This window comes from Fusarium odoratissimum (genome assembly GCF_000260195.1).
Source record: "Fusarium odoratissimum NRRL 54006 unplaced genomic scaffold supercont1.19, whole genome shotgun sequence".
Lineage (NCBI taxonomy): Eukaryota > Fungi > Ascomycota > Sordariomycetes > Hypocreales > Nectriaceae > Fusarium > Fusarium odoratissimum.
Window position 1 is genome coordinate 716660 of NW_022158704.1, and position 11467 is coordinate 728126.

General features: G+C 50.0%; 3 protein-coding genes across 4 annotated transcripts; 2 read left to right on the plus strand and 1 right to left on the minus strand.

Annotated features, from left to right (window-relative positions):
• Nucleotides 1-10: 10 nt before the first annotated feature.
• Nucleotides 11-2366, plus strand: FOIG_10869 (mitochondrial processing peptidase). Its single transcript, XM_031211376.1, has 2 exons — nucleotides 11-429; nucleotides 479-2366. Exons 1-2 carry the CDS (start codon nucleotides 298-300, stop codon nucleotides 2042-2044), a joined length of 1698 nt encoding a protein of 565 aa, XP_031059309.1. The 5' UTR covers nucleotides 11-297; the 3' UTR covers nucleotides 2045-2366.
• Nucleotides 2211-5372, minus strand: FOIG_10870 (uncharacterized protein). The gene is made up of 3 exons (XM_031211377.1): nucleotides 5028-5372; nucleotides 3049-4965; nucleotides 2211-2993 (listed from the first exon to the last, which is right to left on the minus strand). The coding sequence occupies exons 1-3, from the start codon at nucleotides 5250-5252 to the stop codon at nucleotides 2496-2498; spliced, it is 2640 nt and encodes an 879-aa protein (XP_031059310.1). The 5' UTR covers nucleotides 5253-5372; the 3' UTR covers nucleotides 2211-2495.
• A 104-nt stretch (nucleotides 5373-5476) lies between these two features.
• FOIG_10871 (uncharacterized protein) lies at nucleotides 5477-11207 on the plus strand. 2 transcript variants are annotated; one of them, XM_031211378.1, is made up of 3 exons: nucleotides 5477-5980; nucleotides 6032-10450; nucleotides 10505-11207. In XM_031211378.1, the coding sequence occupies exons 1-3, from the start codon at nucleotides 5576-5578 to the stop codon at nucleotides 11051-11053; spliced, it is 5373 nt and encodes a 1790-aa protein (XP_031059311.1). In that variant the 5' UTR covers nucleotides 5477-5575; the 3' UTR covers nucleotides 11054-11207. The 2 variants fall into 2 exon arrangements, with proteins under 2 accessions (XP_031059311.1, XP_031059312.1); XM_031211379.1 differs by having other exon boundaries at nucleotides 6032-11207.
• The last annotated feature ends 260 nt before the right edge of the window (nucleotides 11208-11467 follow it).

Sequence of the window (11467 nt, forward strand, 5' to 3'; positions counted from 1 at the left end):
TATCCTTTCATTAATTTCGGAAAGCTTTCAGTCTTCTTCTTGTCGTTCTCACATCTGGATATTTAAAAAAAAATGGCATTATGTCATCACCGTCGTTCCCGGCACCGAGATGATCCGGCCTAATCGCCGAGTGAGGGCGGCCTGTCCGGGGTTGTGCTAAATTTCGACGGACTTTAGTCGCAAAATCATCCGCCAGCGCCAATACTTCAACCGAGCATTTCTTCGCCTTTTTCATTTTGCTAGTTTAGAATCGAGATTTGTCTTTCTCTTATTATTGCTAGTAGGCGCAACATAATAATGCTTCGTCCATTTACTCAGTGCCTGCCAACCAGGGCCCGGGCGTCATGCTCCCGGGTCTTGGGGCAGGCTTCCAAGCTTTCGCTGGCGCGGAGATCTATGGCTACCGTTCACGTGAAGGGGATTGAGAAGGTGTTTTGTATAACATATGTATTGGAAACCCTTGGCTAATATGAAGCAGGACCCTACAGAACTCGACCGAGTCACAACACTTCCCAATGGCCTACGAGTTGCATCAGAAGCCCTCCCCGGATCGTTCGCTGGTGTAGGTGTCTATATTGAAGGCGGCTCTCGATTCGAAAACGACTCTCTCCGCGGCGTATCTCATATCATGGACCGTCTCGCTTTCAAGTCCACATCGAAGCGCTCCGCAGACGATATGCTTGAACAGGTCGAGGCTCTAGGTGGAAACATTCAATGTGCCTCTTCAAGAGAGAGCATGATGTACCAAGCCGCTACCTTTAACAACGCTGTTCCCCCGACCATCGAACTCCTCGCCGAAACGATTCGCGATCCTCAAATTACGGAGGAGGAGGTAGCAGAGCAGATCGAGACCGCGCGATATGAAATTCGAGAGATTTGGAGCAAGCCCGAACTTATCTTGCCTGAGCTGGTGCACACTGCTGCGTTCAAGGACAACACGCTCGGAAACCCATTGCTGTGCCCGGAGGAGAGATTAGGTGTTATTGACAGAAATACTGTCTTGGCGTACCGAGATCTTTTCTACCGACCTGAGAGAATGGTCGTGGCTTATGCTGGAGTCGAGCACGGAGAGGCTGTCCGATTGACAGAAAAGTTCTTCGGTGATATGAAGAAGGGTAGCGAACAGGTTCAAGAGATCACTGGCTCTGAGACAAGTGAGAGTGAATTATCGGATAGCGAAGCCAGCTCATCCTCAGCGTCTTCATCACCACAGTCCTCCTCAGGTCTCCTCTCACGATTCTTCAAGCACACTCCCTCCGCCTCTCAAAACCTTCAAAACCTCCCCTCCCAAAACGACATCACAAAGCCCTCTAAATACACCGGGGGCTTCCTCTCACTCCCCGCTCAACCACCTAATCTGAGTGGTCTCCCCACTTTCACACATATTCACCTCGCTTTCGAGGGTCTACCCGTGGCTTCTGATGACATATATGCCCTCGCCACGCTTCAGACTCTCCTTGGTGGTGGCGGATCTTTCTCTGCTGGTGGACCCGGTAAGGGCATGTACTCTCGTCTGTACACCAATGTCCTGAACCAGCATGGCTGGGTTGAGTCATGCATGGCATTCAACCACTCCTACACTGATTCCGGTCTCTTCGGTATTTCAGCAAGCTGTCTTCCTGGCCGTACCGCCAACATGCTCGACGTTATGTGCCAAGAGCTCCGTGCTCTAACCCTTACAACAGGTTTCTCACGCCTACAAGAGACCGAGGTTGCTCGTGCGAAGAACCAGTTGCGATCCAGTCTCCTAATGAACTTAGAGAGCCGTATGGTTGAGCTTGAAGATCTCGGCCGTTCCATCCAGGTCCATGGTCGCAAGATCCCTGTCAAGGATATGTGCCGTCGCATTGAGAACCTTACAGTGGATGACCTTCGCCGTGTGGCTAAGATGGTTGTCGGCGGCAAGGTGAAGAACCCTGGTGGCGGAAGCGGTGCCCCTACCGTGGTGCTTCAGGAAGCTCAGGCATATGGCGTGAGCAGCCACTCGATGAGCTGGGATCAGATTCAAGATCGTATCGACAGCTGGAAGCTTGGCAGCACATAGATGCAGCGTATGATTATCCTAAATAGGCGATGCATGAGGTGCGTGTCGTTTGCCACTTACAAGAGATCCTCAAATGATGAACGGGTGTATAATAGAGAGGGATTGTCATGTCTGTACAGGGCTGAACGGACATCGGGATGGTTGTAGCATTATCCGGAGCATAGAGGTGATGATCTGGAAGATATGTATTATATGAGCCCACGCGATTACTCTACTAGACTCAAAATTCAATGTATACCACTAGACAAATGCAGACGAATCTGATGAATCTATAGAATTCTTGTTCTAGAATTTATTATGAAAAAAATATAGTGTTAGCAGACAACTCCTGACTGTATCGTCCTCCCATTCTGGGTATGCATTCGTGCCATATTCGCAATACGCCATAATTCCCGTTGTTCGCCACCCATCGTTTCTATTAAATAAGATCATGTTTTGCACAAATCTCCAATCAAAGTTTAGACCGGACTGCCTCAAGGCGATACTTGACATCCTTAAGAGCTTTGTTGGTAGGCTTCCAGTCGTCAAATTGCCTGAGCAACTCATCTGCCTCGTTGCTCAACTCGGTTCGCACGAAATTTTCTTCTAGTAGTCCACGCATGATCCATGGTAAGACGTACGGGTTTTGAGACGTCAGAGGTCCGCCGCGAGGCGAGATTGTGCAGGGTGGTGGTGATGGGCCAGCAGGTGCTGTCTCAAGTGCGTGAGCGATAGCAAGATCGTACACTGCATCATCGTAATAAAGGCGAGAATGGCCAGCGCCGGAGTAAAGAGATCCGGCTAGAGGCACGGAAAGCTCGCGGATCAAGCCATGATCAGAAACGCCGAGGTTGCGAAGCTTAAGAGCAAAACCCACCAAGTGGGCAATGAAGTCAGGGGCATGGACACGCCCATCAATGAAGACAGCCCGGTAAATGTAAGGGTGGTTTGCTGGTGAATAAATAGCAGACTATTCATGTTAGCTGACCTGGTCTGAAAAAATGCAACGTTCAAGATAAACTAACCTCCATTGGCACGACTTGGTCATCGATGCTACCAATGAATGTGATACGAGTTCCGTAGTCTACTACCCGCTTGAGAGCTTTCTCGAAACGCTTTGAATTGTCACTCTCTGGGTTTCCAAATTCCCATAACTCAGCTGCCGAGCCCATCAACAGGCCAGACTTGTAGTCTGGGAATGGTCCCAAAGCCACTCCAGCCATGGCACAGACACCAACTTTTGCGTTAGTGATAATGCCAAGGTCAATAAGCTTCTCGAGTAACATGATACTCACAGGAACGCCCTGTGAGTGACAAGCAATCAAAATGAAGTCAGCGTTCCGAATGTGGTCAATCCAGTTGAGCATAAGATTCCACAAATTATCGACCCGGTCTCTGATTTTCCCTTCTCCTTCCAAGGCGACCTTTTCGATCTCGCAGTCATCGCATCCATGAGACTCGGTCCATCTCCGGATCGCCTCAGCACCAAGAGCTGCGAAACGAAGAGATGTGCCTGTTGGCTGGCCGATCATGGGACGTAGGTAAGTCGCAGGAAACAGGCCATGGACGCCGATTGCAATGGCCTTTCGAATCTTGGGGGGGTTGTCCACTCGGAAAACATGGTTCGGGGGAGCTTGTTGTGTGCGAAGAAGGAACTGTGTCAGTTGCTTCAAGATGGATGGGTTCTCCTTCATGTGGTAAGTACTGGAGAAAGATGGTAGAAGAAGATTCGTAGAAGTTTTCGATGATGGTTCTGATTCGGCAATGGACGGACTAGAGGAAGCAGCCTTGACTGCCGCTTTGTCGATATCTTGTGTTGCGGGTGTTGCACTGGTAGGGGTGGAAGTGCCAGATACAGACGGTGATGGAGGGTCCAGATCCATCGACTGTGGTCTACCGCGCTTGTTTTTCTTCATCCACCCTGACTTCACCGTCGCCTGAGCTTCTTTCGGTTTCACATCAGCCTTTACGCGGTCCTTGGTTGGCGATACGTCGCATTCTGCCATAGGTCGAGGATGAGCCTCTGACCCCTCACCCATGATTGCCACTTCTCCTGACTCCGGCATAGGTGTATTATCCTTTGATTTGGGTGATTCCTTAGACCAAAACACCCAAGTTGAACCAGCCTTGGGCGGTGGCTCATGCTCATGTGGAGGCGGTGTTTCCGTCATCGTGACATCCTCAGAGGGTGCATCTGTACTTGGTTGTGGTTGAGTGTCCTGCTTATCCTCTGAAGCCTTGACAGACTCAGCCGCTGGATACCAATAACTGAACCAAGAGGTTGGCTGTGGAGCCTTTATGCTTTTAGGTGATGCGACTTGATCTGTAGATGTCGTTTGAGCGGGTGGAGTAACAGGCCTCGGTTCGTCCACTTCCTTGGTGGCCTCGGCTTCAGCTGTTGCTGTACCATTTAGATCAGGCGCTGGAGCAGCCTGCGTCTCTGTAAAAGGTGTTTTCGACCACCATCCAAGCCACCCTGATGATGCTGCTGGACGTTGAGGGTCCGTTTGTGACACGGGCGCTTCAGTACAAGTATCAGGTTGACCTTGATTATCATCGGTCTTCGACTCGGGTGCCTTGGGTGGCGTCGGTTCTGCAATAACTGCATCTTTTAACGACTCTCGAGTCTCCATTACCTTGAAGGACTCCCGGGATGGCTCGGGATCAGACTTTTTCTGAGTCTGCAATTCGGCTTGCGCGCTTTCTTCTGTCATAGTCACATCGGACTTCGTCTCGGAAACCTTTGGCATCGTCTTAATCGTACCGGCCGTACTTCGAATACTAGCGTTATCATCGCCTTTCCTCGCTTCGTATCGACTTAGATCTGATGTTTTATTTAACTTGACGGACCCTCCAAAAATGTTTTCCTTTGCGACCGATGTAGATGCCGAGGCTTTGGAGGGTCGTTGCCAGGAACCGTACCAGCTCTTCGTTTTCCGAACCTAGATGTATTGTTAGATATGGTGGAATGAACAAGAAAAGGTATCACAATAGGTAAACGGACGTCTTTGCTCTTGTGCTGCGCTGTGGAGCCTGGATCACCCATGATCTGCTGTGTTGATGGCGCTTTTGCGTTGTTGTTATGATCCGCCTCTACTGCAGGTGATGCCTTTGATGCCTGTGATTGTGACGTAGGGGCCTCTGTTGTTGAGTTGCTGACCAGGGTCTGAGAGTCGTTGTTCGCGGCTGATATGGCCGGATTGGGGCGTGCCTTTTTACGTGGCAACATTATGTATCAAATATCGCGTGAGTATGCCATGAATGATTTGAATTATGACAAGTGTGTCTATATGTTTTGTTGTTGTTTTATCAAAGTGCTAATTTCATAGTTCCGTCATGTGTTGATTCAGATACCCGCGCCTAGACCCAACAGCTACAGTTCTACGCACGGTTTGGCCCCCGCCATAAAGGGTAACTGCAGGGAAGTGGACCCGCCTAGACAGCCCCATTATTCGTTATCGATAAGAAAAAGATTTTAGTCCATCCAGCTTCGACAGAGAAAAAGAAAGAGTGTGAGATAGCACAGTTGGTGATGCGCCAACGTCTTTCACAATGAGCAACCTCAAACGAAAAGACGCCCCCGGCGGCAATCCGCCTGCCAAATCGGCAAAGAATACAAAAGAAGCCAGACCTACCAAAAAAGAAAATGTCGGCAAAGATGCGAAACCCGCTCCCAAGAATAGTCCTGAGACAGCCGAGAAGGCTCCCGTTGTGTCGCTCTTGAAGGAAGACGAGCCAATGTTCCCTCGAGGCGGTGCCAGCGTCCTCACTCCTCTCGAGCAGAAGAAGATTCAGCTTGAGGCCAAGGCTGATGCCATGCGCGATGAAGAATTCAACACTGGCAACAAGGTCCAAAAGAAGAAGAAGCGGAAGACTGCCCTAAAGGGTGACAAGAAGTCAGACAAGAAGACCGGAGAGGAGGAACAAGCAGTCAGAATTGAGAGTCTGAGCTTCAAGGTAACTTTAAATTATTACGTTCATTTACGTTGCCTACTGACATTGATGTAGAATCTGGTCAAAGGCTCTCTTGTTCTTGCACAGGTCACACGAATCAACAACCTCGATCTCGAAGTCGCATTACCAAACAACCTTACCGGACACATCTCAATCGTCGCCATGTCCCAACAATTGACGGACCGTCTCGAGAATGAGACTGCAGAGAAGGACGACGAGGAGGACGACGAGGCAGAGGATGATGAGGGTATCGACCTCAAGTCTATCTTTGCTGTTGGTCAATACTTGAGAGCGTACGTGGCATCTACTGCCGAGGAGTCTACTGCCGGAAAGAGCAAGCGACGCATTGAATTGTCCCTACGGCCCAATGAGGCCAACACGGGCCTGGCGAAGGATGATGTTGTTCCCAACACTACAGTTATGGCGTCTATTGTCAGCGTTGAGGACCGTGGTTTTGTGATGGACACCGGTATTGAGAATCTCGGTGCTTTCCTTGCCAAGAGTGAGGTTGATAAGAACATCGACGAGCAAAGATTGCAGCCAGGCGCTGTTTTCTTGTGCCAGGTCACCAGCAAGGGTGCCAATGATAAGATCGCGCAGCTCTCACTTCAGCAGAAGAAGATTGGCAACCCCAAGAGTGTCCCCGCCGATGCCACTACCATCAATACTTTCCTCCCTGGTACCATGGCAGATGTCCTCATCTCCAATACCGATCGACGAGGTCTCTCTGGAAAAATCATGGGTCATCTCGACGTCACTGCAGATATCATCCAATCTGGGGCTGGTCCTGCTGGTGTGAGCTTGGATACAGCTTACAAGATTGGCTCAAGAGTCAAGGCCCGAGTAATTTGCAACTTCCCTGGTGCCAGAGAGCCCAAGCTGGGAATCTCCCTTCTTCCACATATTACCGCCCTCGAGAAGAAGCGACCTACCAAGTCAACCGACTCCAAGAAGAACCCAACACAGGTTCTCCCCATCTCATCTCTTGTTGAGACATGCACAGTCCGTCATGTTGAGCCTGATATTGGTCTGTTCGTCGATATTGGCATCCCTGGCTTGAGCGGATTTGTCCATATTTCTCGAGTCAAGGATGGCAAGGTGGAAGCACTTTACGAAGCAAGCGGCCCTTATAAGGTTGACTCAGAGCACAAGGGCCGTGTTATTGGCTACAATGAAATGGATGGCCTCTTCCAAATATCTTTTGAGAAGTCCGTGCTTGAGCAGCAATATCTCAGACTGGAAGATGTTCCCATTGGTGCCGTTGTAACATGCAATATTGAGAAGGTCCTTATTGATGAGAAGGGTGTCAGCGGTCTCGTCGTCAAGGTTGCCGAGGGAATCACTGGCTTCGTCCCCGAACAACACTTTTCCGATGTGAAACTACAACACCCCGAGAAGAAGTTCCGACAGGGTATGAAGGTCAAGGCTCGAGTTCTTTCAACCAACCTATCCAAGAAGCAAATGCGCCTTACCTTGAAGAAGACACTCGTCAACTCGGAAGCTCCAGTTATCAAGGCTTACGAAGAGGCTAGTGTTGGTATGCAGATTCCTGGTACCATTATCAAGATCCAGTCTTCCGGCGCTATCATCCAATTCTTTGGAGCTGTCCAAGGATTCCTGCCAATCTCAGAGATGAGTGAAGCCTATATCAAGGATCCCAAGGAGCATTTCCGAACTGGCCAAGTTGTCAGCGTGCATGTCCTTGATGTCGAGCCTGAGTCTAAGAGACTAGTCGTATCCTGCAAGGATCCTTCTGCTTTTGGCCTGGATAAGCAGAATGCCCTCAAGAAGCTCCAGCTTGGTGACATCGTGTCTGCCAAGGTCACACAAAAGACCGAGGATCAGGTTTTCGTTGAATTGGCCGACGCTCAGCTCAAAGCTATCCTCCCTGTTGGACACCTCACTGATAAGTCAACATCCAAGAACCAATATGCTCTCAAACGTATTGCTGTTGGCCAGACTCTTTCTGACTTAGTGATCATCGAGAAGAACGAGAACCGACGTGCTGTTATTCTTAGTCACAAGCCCAGTCTTGTCAGTGCTGGAAAGGACAAGACCTTGCTTACCAGCTTTGAGGATGCTAAGGAAGGCAAGATTGTTGCTGGATTTGTCAGGAACATTACCGTTACAGCCGTCTTCGTTCAGTTTGGCGGAGCCGTGAACGCCCTTCTTCCTAAGGCTCGTCTTGCTGCAGACATTCAGGACCTCCCTGACTTTGGCATGCACAAGCACCAGTCAATCGAAGTCAAGATTGTCTCCGTTATTCCCGATCACAAGCGTATCGTGGTGGCCCCTGCTGACTTCGACGAGTCTGCCGAGTTAGATAAGAAGGCCAAGGCCAGCGACAAGCCTGCTGCTTCAGACGATATTGAGTTTGGGACTGTGGCTAAGGCTAAGATTACATCCATCAAGGATACACAGCTCAACGTTCAGCTTGTCGACAGCAAGGTTCAGGGCCGAATTGATGTCTCTCAAATTTTCGACAAGTGGGAGGATATCCCCGACCCCAAGGACCCTCTGGACAAATATCACAAGAAGCAGACCGTGTCAGTACGCGTGATGGGAGTCCACAGCGCCAAAGACCACCGATTTTTGCCATTCTCTCACCGATCCCTCCACTCAGTGCTCGAACTTACCGCAAAGCCTAGCGACCTCAAGGCCAAGACTCTCGAACCCCTTTCTCTTGAGAACCTCAAGGTTGGTGACACCTATGTCGCCTTCGTTAACAATTCCAGCCCCCAACATCTCTGGGTCAATCTTTCTCCCTCAGTCCGTGGTAGAATCTCTGCCATGGAAGCATCAGATGACCTTTCTCAACTCAACGATCTCGAGGCAAACTTTCCTGTGGGCTCAGCCTTGAAGGTGAGAGTGACTGGTGTCGATGCTCGCAACAAGCGCCTGGACCTGTCTGCTCGCTCTTCCAGCTCTTCTGAAACTGTTACTTGGAGTGCTCTCAAGCAAAACATGGTTCTTCCCGGACGAGTCACAAAGGTCAACGAGCGCCAGGTTCTCGTCAAGCTGAGCGAGCTTGTGTCAGGACCCGTTCACCTCCCGGACATGGCCGATGACTTTGACACTGTCAACACTCTGAAGCAAAAGAAGGGCGAAATCGTTCGTGTTTCTATCGTGGAACTTGACGCAAGCAACAAGAGACTCCGGCTATCAACTCGTCCTTCTCGTATCATGAGCTCTACACTCCCAGTCAAGGATAAGGAGATCAGCGACGTTTCTCAATTGGATGCTGGTGATATTGTCCGAGGATTTGTCAAGAATGTCTCAGACAAGGGACTTTTCGTTCTCCTCGGTGGACAGGTCACTGCTCTGGTTAAGATTTCGAACTTATCGGATCGTTATCTGAAGGAGTGGAAGGATCATTTCCAAATTGACCAGCTTGTCAAGGGCCGAGTCATTGCTGTAGACAAGCAGACTCGCCACGTGGAGCTGAGCTTGAAGTCTTCTGTTGTTGACGAGGACTACACCCCTCCCATTACCTATAACGATATCAAGGAGGGTCAGGTTGTGACTGGAAAGGTGCGAAAGGTTGAGGAGTTCGGTGCTTTCATCCTGATCGACAACTCCGATAATGTCAGTGGTCTCTGCCATCGCAGTCAAATGGCTGAGAACCCTGTCAAGGATGCCACCAAGCTCTACAAGGAAGGCGATGCTGTCAAGGCTCGTGTTCTAGAAGTCGACATCAACAAGCGACGAGTCACCTTCGGACTTAAACCTTCACTTTTCGAGGATGCCGATACTGATATGGATGACTCTGATGCTGGTGTTGAGCTCGATGATGACGACAGTGACGATGATGTGGACATGGATGATGCTGGTGCGCTCCTCAAGATTCTGGGTACAGATAATGCCGGAGACTCAGACGAAGATGAAGATGACGAAGACGACGAGGATGAAGACGACGAGGAGGAGGAAGAGGAGGAGGACGATGATGAGGATGTGGAAATGGAAGACCAACCGACCAAGAAGAAGTCCAAGGGTCTCGGTGCAGGAAAGAAGTCTGAGTGGTCTGCCGACCCCTTCGATGAGCCAGAATCAGAGTCAGAGGAGCAATCAAAGGACAATGAGAAGACAAAGAAGAAGAGGCGGAACAGAGACGAGATCCAGGTCGATCGAACTGCTGAGCTGGATGCCAATGGCCCTCAGACCTCTAGCGATTACGAGCGATTACTGCTTGGACAGCCTGACTCGTCAGAGCTGTGGATTGCCTACATGGCTTTCCAGATGCAAGTGTCCGAGCTTTCCAAGGCCCGTGAGGTTGCTGAGCGAGCTATCAAGTCTATCAACATCCGTGAAGAGACCGAGAAGCTCAACGTCTGGGTTGCTTACCTCAACTTGGAGGTTGCCTACGGAACTAAGCAGACAGTGGAGGAGGTTTTCAAGCGGGCTTGTCAATACAACGACGCGCAAGAGGTCCATGAGCGACTGGCCAGTATCTACATCCAGTCCGAGAAGCTCAAGGTAAGCTACTTCATAATGCGTCACACAAGTCATCACGCGCTAACTACATGACAGGATGCCGACGCTTTGTTCGAAACCATGGTCAAGAAGTTCGGTGCCAAGTCTCCCAACGTCTGGCTCAACTATGCCCATTTCTTGCATGCTACCCGCAACGATCCTGACCGAGCTCGTGCTCTTCTGCCCCGAGCCACTCAGCAACTCGGCGATCGTCACAGTCAGACCCTCGTGAGCCGCTTCGCCGCGCTAGAATTCCGATCTCCCAATGGCGAGCCCGAACGTGGTCGTACTATGTTTGCGACTCTCCTGGCTGCCTACCCCAAGAAGGGTGATCTCTGGAGTCAGCTTCTCGATCTCGAGATTGGTCTCTCCGATGCTGACCCCACTGCTATCCGTGACGTTTTCGACAGACGGACACGGGTTAAGGGCTTGAAGCCCAAGATGGCTGAGAAGTGGTTCAGACGCTGGGCTGACTGGGAGGAGAAGCTAGACCCCAAGGGCAAGGACAAGGTGATGGCTAAGGCCCAGGAGTGGGCTGTTGCTTTTAAGGCGAAGAAGGAGGCTGATGCTGCTGCTGCGGCTGAGGACGAAGAGATGGACGAGTAGAATACTCGCTCGTCTTTGTTTCAATAATTTGGGATACCATAGTATACTCCTGGCAGTCAAAAGTTAGTACTAACGATAGAATTATTTTCAGCATATATTGTCATCAACGATCTGTTCCAAGTAAAGCGAGCTCCAAGTGATGAAATCAATGTAATGTTACCTTGCAATATCACGAACAAACATCAGCCAAGCATTAACACGAGGTGATCTTCATGATTCGGGTATCGGCAAGTTATTGGTTGGGGGAATGACGAAGATATATACTAAGTATGTAAGGTAGTATGTACATATATGTGCCGGCGGTATAGCAGCTCTTGACGTGCTAACTCAGTGCAACAACCTTGTATAAATGTCTAGGATATTATATAAAAAGTGGCACTTTGGTCCTTGTTTCGCCAGTAATTCCCCCTGTAA

Coding starts and splice junctions, on each gene's coding strand:
- FOIG_10871 (XM_031211378.1), top strand. CDS start 5,576: ATGAGCAACCTCAAACGAAAAGACGCCCCCGGCGGCAATCCGCCTGCC. Junction 5,981..6,031: donor TTGAGAGTCTGAGCTTCAAG/GTAACTTTAAAT, acceptor ACATTGATGTAG/AATCTGGTCAAAGGCTCTCT. Junction 10,451..10,504: donor TCCAGTCCGAGAAGCTCAAG/GTAAGCTACTTC, acceptor ACTACATGACAG/GATGCCGACGCTTTGTTCGA.
- FOIG_10870 (XM_031211377.1), bottom strand. CDS start 5,252: ATGTTGCCACGTAAAAAGGCACGCCCCAATCCGGCCATATCAGCCGCG. Junction 4,966..5,027: donor CGCAGCACAAGAGCAAAGAC/GTCCGTTTACCT, acceptor CAATACATCTAG/GTTCGGAAAACGAAGAGCTG. Junction 2,994..3,048: donor ACCAAGTCGTGCCAATGGAG/GTTAGTTTATCT, acceptor TAACATGAATAG/TCTGCTATTTATTCACCAGC.
- FOIG_10869 (XM_031211376.1), top strand. CDS start 298: ATGCTTCGTCCATTTACTCAGTGCCTGCCAACCAGGGCCCGGGCGTCA. Junction 430..478: donor ACGTGAAGGGGATTGAGAAG/GTGTTTTGTATA, acceptor AATATGAAGCAG/GACCCTACAGAACTCGACCG.